Raw genomic sequence first — 6,400 nt, 5'->3', positions numbered from 1 at the left:
CATCCAAGTTTTATGGTTGTTTCTGTTGCGTCTTCCATCCTGATGCTTCCTTTTCTTATGTAAGCTGCGCACAATTGTATGGCAGGGGATCACATATATATATTTATTTATATATATATATATATATATATATATATATATTACATATCATATGTCACTATCATGAACAGAGCTGTCTTACGGGCTGAAAAGCAGCTGGCAGCGTGTGCGGGGTGAGTTTACACACACAGGACATTATGTTCTGTTGCAAAGGAAAAACTCTGTGTTGTTTTTCATCGAGGCGTCTGCGTCAGTTTAATGATTCTACTTTGTCAGTGGAAATGACCTCCCTCACAGGATGCTCAAGTTGCTGAGACAATTTGTTTGGGGCTTGTGACACAACATGGGCTCTTTGTGAGGTTTAAACCTACATGTGGTTGCTACGCAAGGAGGGTGAACTGAAATGAGTTTTGATGGTTGAATTTGAATATATGATCGGTTTCAATCTAAATTGAAATTGAATTGAAATTTAAAGAAATTAAATGAAGACAGACTCTAACAACAGGCAAATGTCCCGCCTAAAAAGTCCATTCCTACCATGTGGATCAATTGTTGCATGTTAATGTTTATTGGAATACGTTGTTCTTCTTAGAGTCGGTACAGACATGGTTCGTTCTGTGTGCTGGACAGAGTTTGATTTGTTAGAACTTTCTGTTCTTCATATCCATGTCTGTTTACTGTTTGTACATTACACTTAGCTTGAGGCCCCTCTATAGGCCACAAACAGTATTACTGGCAAGTGTAGGAGAGTTAGATTTACCTTTGTAAAACATGTGTGCAGACTAACAGGCTTTATGGAACAAATCAGGAGCCTGCATATTCCCTGGTGGACTGTGCGTGTGCCGTGGTAGCAATGTCAAAGTCATCTACGTCCATCAGCTATTCATATGAACTGTGATTCATGACAAACACTGCATGATGTAACGCCAAAAACACCCCAATGAAACTTGTGCTAGCGCTGAAATTTGCATAATTTACACTGAATACTAAACTTCACAACATTGCAGATGTCAAGGATGTCCTTCCATGTCCATTGTGAGCAATCGATGTCAAGCATACAAGTACCAAGGCGAAATAATGATGTACTAACATACTTTCCTAAATATGTCCACTGGTTTTCATTCGTGTCATTTTAAAAACATTGTTTACCTTCCAACTGTCCCAGAAACGGACATATAATGATCCATCATGACTAGTTTCAAATACACAAAAGCAGCCTGAAGATAAAGAAATCTGAAAGGATTGCCTCACATTCTGTGAGCCACAGGGGGTCGCTTCCCGAGGCTGAGCTGTGATTGGCCAGTCGACGTTTGAGGGGAGAAAAGTAGTGAAAATAAACCTTTTATTTTCTATTTATTGTCGTTGAATCTCTGCCTTAAACACATTTTAAAGGATTAAGTTCCCAAAACAAAAGCATTGATTTATTTATTCGCCAGCATTAAAAGATGAAACTGATAACATAGCATGAAAAATAGAAAATAGCATGTCATTTTTTAATTTATTTGAATGCAAAATATTGAAATGGAATCTATAAATAATTTCTATACAATTAGAGCTTTTCAGTAAACTATTTCCTGAGTCAGCTCCCCTGCTGCACGTCACCTGCACAACAGGCGGCGGTCAATGAATATAGAGGAGCATTTAGCAGCCACAGCATTAGATCTGCAGCTGGTCACCACTCTGGTGAATGCTGATGTGCTCCGTGTCTGCTGGATGTTCAAACGGTGACATTTAAACACAATACACATTGCAACAGCTGATGCCTTTTCAATGTTGCCTCTGCAGCTTATTTTGAAAAAAAAGTTTATTAAACAGGAACAAATCGGTATTTACAACAAACATTTCAATCATGGCTGTAGCCGAATGCACGTCTGCGCTCTGCATCACTCCCACAGTTATCCTCTTTCACGTATTCAAACCGGCTCAAACTGCTGCTCCCTGGGAGGAATGTGTCATGGGATATGTACGCACGGAGCCTCTATCTTGCGCTAATGGAAGCAGCTGTTTTGAGTGGCCTATTTATGAGCGCTTCATGTGAGTCATGGTGGTCTCTCCAAATGAATTGGGCTGTAGTGCAGCCAGCAACACAACAGCAAAGCTTTGAATGCCAACAAGAAAATAATAGCATTTATTGTTCTAGAAGAGAAGAAAAAAACGCAGTTGTCTCACAATGCTGGAAAAAGTGTAATGAGTACATTTACTTTACTGTACTACCTAATTCATTTTGTTTGTGTGAATCTTTCATGCAACTCGCTTCGTTGCGTAGCGAGGTGATCCGCTTCCTGTCACAAAGTCCACCTTGATCACAAAGTGTTCTCACTAAGTGCTTTCAAGTCGCCTAATCCCAGCACTCATTTCATTTTTCACCTCGTTGGCTTGAGTTTTGCTTTGGTGTGACATCAAAGAGGCGGCACCACAAACAAGCTGTAAATTGCCCTTTGGAGTATTGGGAGATAACAGTACAAGATCGCTGCCAAAACGAATTCATCCGAGTGAAACTTGGCAGCAGGCCTGTTTCATCACAGGCACTGCTTTGAATTCCACCTCCATACGCGCTGAAGGAAAATGTACATCCTGCAAATCACAAATGAAAACTTTACTGATTGTAGGTGTTAGGTTATCGTTTCCCCTGAAAACATGAAAACAGCCCAAAAGGATTGATGCTCAACAGCAACACTGAAAGAACTGAGATGAAATTAAATTGGACGTAAAGGATCAGGAACATCCTGCTTGAACCAATCTGAACCCTTTATTTCCCCTCTGCCTTATGTGACACTTTTCACACGTTACCTCGATACAGGTACTCTGCTCGACCGTGTGACGGGATCGTCTATAAGTTGAAGAGTTCTACTATGACATATCGAACTACAAGAAAACCTCCCAGCCGAGCAGGTTGAACTTCGGGGGAGTTTTCGAAATGAATGTGGGTGAAAATAAATTAGAAATAGGCCAACATTGGTTTCTGTACATAATTCTTTAAGCATCCTTTAAAGGTTAAAAGAAGGGTGGTGTTTGGGGTGTAAGAGGCAACAGGTGCAACATATCTCAAATATTTAGTATGTAATGTTATCTTTTGATTTGTGTTTTATATGATATGACATGAATATTGTGCCAAATGTGGAATAGTCTGGAGCCAACTGATTAGACATCTAATGTGACATAGAAAAGGTCAAATTGTTTATTAGTATAATGTTAGAGGAGTAGTTGAACAATTTACTCCCGTAAATTCCAGACAATAGAGCGCACCTGAATATAAGCGGCACCAATCATCAACCAATCAGAACGCTTGATTTCATCTGCCCCGTATTATAAAAGAATATACGATACGGGATATGAAACATAACCAGTAGTCGAAGTGCAAGCAGCCAGTTGAATGGTGAACTTATGCTACTTAGTTGAATTCATATATTTGTGAATCTGACTCAGCCGCCCTTACGGGGTTCAAAGCGTGGGAGAAAAGTAGCGGCTTATAGTCCGGAATATACGGTAATTAAAATGAAGCTACAAAGGCTGGTGCTGACCTTTAACCCCAGGTACGGGTTATTATTAGAAAACAGCTCCATCCTGTTTCCCATTGTGCAAATAACTAAGTAGTGTCGACCTCTCAGAAACTGCCAATTCAATTTCCACGTCTTTCAAACTTTAGCAGTTTTTGCTAATCAATTTATTAATGAGATATTATAATAACAATCACCCAAAAGGTTGTGGAATTAAACAATTCAATTTTTTCTAATAAAACTAAACATAATTTAAGGAGAAATAGTATTTTTAATATATATAATAGGTATTCTGATCAGTTATAGACAAGTTATTGTCACTATTCTTGATAAATTACAACAGGCATCTTTCTAATAAAAGTCAAAGCCTGACAAAAACGTTTGTCGAAAGCTGTCTTTTTATATTTAAAGCATTGTTGGTGTTCATTCCTGAAACGCTCACATTCACCATGTTGTATAGTGTGTGATTGTCCACGTGCAGAATGTTCAACCCGAGACAAAGTGATGTACAGATGGAAGTAAACGTCAGGCGTCGTAGTCCTTTCGCTGGCAGATGGTGCAGTATGAACGAACCAGCTGAGCCCATATTATCCTGCAGCGTTCTCCCCCACTCTCCACCTCCACAGCATCAAAAATCCCCCTGGAACACAAGCAGACAGATATTAAAAACATCTTTTAAAGGAGGTACCAACAGGATCGCGTTAGCCACGGTCATGTCACGAAAAGTAGAATTTACTTTTATTTACATGGTGAGATTAGATATTTTGTCTTGCATAACAATGTGCCGTAATATACGTATTGCAGATACGATCGGGATTTTATCTTTTAATCTCTTTCACCAGCTGCCTTTTACATCATGTGGCACGACGCAAATAGCAAACAACTTTGCTCTGGTTATATTAAATAGAAATAATAATTAAATAAATAGTCATAAGAATACGTTCTTGACAATAACACAGGTAGCACTAATTCCTGGAAAATGATTATGACGCAAAAGCAAACATCATTAAACTCCCACCTGATATTATCATGGATCAAGTAAAATGGTTCCATATGCAACACAGGCCTGCGTAACAAAATGAAATTGAAGCCACTAATGTATCACTCGCACATTGTGACATAATTCTTCATTTAGCAGACATTATGTAGCACATACTTATTTAGGAGGTATTCTGCAGTATGTTAGTATACACTATGAAACACCTCTAATGGGAAGGTCGCTGGGCCAGAGGGGTGAGTGAGGATAGATGAGCCAATCAATGGCATTAAATACCAGGCAATGGAAGGTGCAGAGTCATTCTTCCCCACTCTGGGGGCGTGTCTTACAGCGGTAAAATGAACGATGCAGGAGATGGCGATGATGAGAAGGCCGATGATGATGGAGGCCACAGCCACATAAAGAGCGTTCCTGCCCAGCCGCCTCGACCCGTCGTAGTCACCCTGATAATAGCTGCTCCTAGACTGAGAGTCAGAAGCCACTGCGTTACACGTCAAAGTCTGTCAATGCATTTGTGGATTTCACCTCGGAGACCGTGTCGAGCTGTTGGTCAGTCACTGGAAATCAAAAGGTCATTTAATGCCAATGATCATTCTGAACCAAACACTTAAAAGTATCATCTAAAGCTTTCTGACCTGATCACTTGTAATACTTTATGTCATGTTTTGTAAAGCATGACTTAAATCTCAATAGATTGCAACAGGCCAATTTTGGAGGAGGAAGTAGGTTTGTTTTGATAGGCAGATCACGTGTGCGTGTGTGACGACGTTGCATCTTCGCGTCCCAAACATTCATTCAAACACTGTAACTGAAACACAGTGAACATCTGAATACTGTGATGTATATACGCGGGAGAAGCCACGCTTACCATGATCGAGAAGATCAGGGCCACGATGTTGACGGGGTATGCGGGACAAAAACAGGTGAAAATAGTCAAACAAAGATAGCTGCTGAGGGGAGGCGGAGCTTCCTCCTCCGAACCGGGGTCGAAGAACACACTCCCACCCAGGGGACTCTTTACTTGCGAATGAAGCTCCCCAAGAGACATAGTGAAAAGTCACAAACAGGCTAAACTCTTTTTGTAAACACTGGTCTTAAGTGGTGGTCCTCCTCCAAAGCTGGAAAAACAAAGTTTGCCGAGAGGGGAGGGATCAGGAGGGAGATGGGAGAGGATCACTAGCCGTGCTGGCCTCCACCCAGGACACCACCCTCAGACCAAGTGTGAGGGATCAGACTCTGATTACCACTGCTGGCACAACACGCTGATGGGTGGAAGTGATCCCCGCTCAGTGCCGGGTAACACCTGTGAACGCTGTGGCTCAGATATTCTGCTGTCACATGAAAAAAACGGCATATAACTTATTACCTTTTACTCTTTGAACTTGGCATTGATCTTCTTTGGTAGCTTTTCGTACAATTCTTCCTGATCCTATATGATTTACGCTTCCTTTTGAGAGAAATCGCTAAGATTGTCTTTGAGATTATCTTTTGGTTTATTTACGAAGTTGTGTGAATTGGAAATTATACTTCTTTCCAACAAATTAATTTCCCTCGTCTTCGAGGTCACGTAGGCCAAGAGAGAAGCTCGTAAACATGGTCACAGGTTTCGTTTTTTGTGCGTTATCTGATCACTTGTGTCGGTGGTTTCAATTAATGCAAATGGGATCAAACGCACATCGAGAGGTGTTTGCAATCAGATTTAAATCTGATTGGCGTGCTGAGAAGAATCCACGCTGCCACAGTAGAGTACGAGCAGCACTACGCGGGCCGACAACAAATTACATTTTACATACGACAATTGCTGCTAGCACAGAAAGGCAAGCTGATAGGTTGCCGGCGTGGACACACAAATTCAATCAGGTCACTT

General features: G+C 40.8%; 1 protein-coding gene across 2 annotated transcripts; it reads right to left on the bottom strand.

Moving 5' to 3' along the window:
* Positions 1 to 3,916: 3,916 nt before the first annotated feature.
* On the bottom strand, positions 3,917 to 5,696 carry LOC120834913 (transmembrane protein 233). 2 transcript variants are annotated; one of them, XM_040203296.2, is made up of 3 exons: positions 5,402 to 5,696; positions 4,810 to 4,997; positions 3,917 to 4,176 (listed from the first exon to the last, which is right to left on the bottom strand). In XM_040203296.2, exons 1-3 carry the CDS (start codon positions 5,579 to 5,581, stop codon positions 4,062 to 4,064), a joined length of 483 nt encoding a protein of 160 aa, XP_040059230.2. In that variant the 5' UTR covers positions 5,582 to 5,696; the 3' UTR covers positions 3,917 to 4,061. The 2 variants fall into 2 exon arrangements, with proteins under 2 accessions (XP_040059230.2, XP_077947600.1); XM_078091474.1 differs by having other exon boundaries at positions 4,863 to 4,997; positions 5,402 to 5,689.
* Positions 5,697 to 6,400: the final 704 nt, after the last annotated feature.

The sequence above is a fragment of the Gasterosteus aculeatus genome, chromosome 17 (genome assembly GCF_964276395.1).
Source record: "Gasterosteus aculeatus chromosome 17, fGasAcu3.hap1.1, whole genome shotgun sequence".
NCBI lineage: Eukaryota > Metazoa > Chordata > Actinopteri > Perciformes > Gasterosteidae > Gasterosteus > Gasterosteus aculeatus.
The sequence above is the reverse complement of the archived record's forward strand: the minus strand, read 5'-3'. Positions and strand labels throughout refer to the sequence as shown.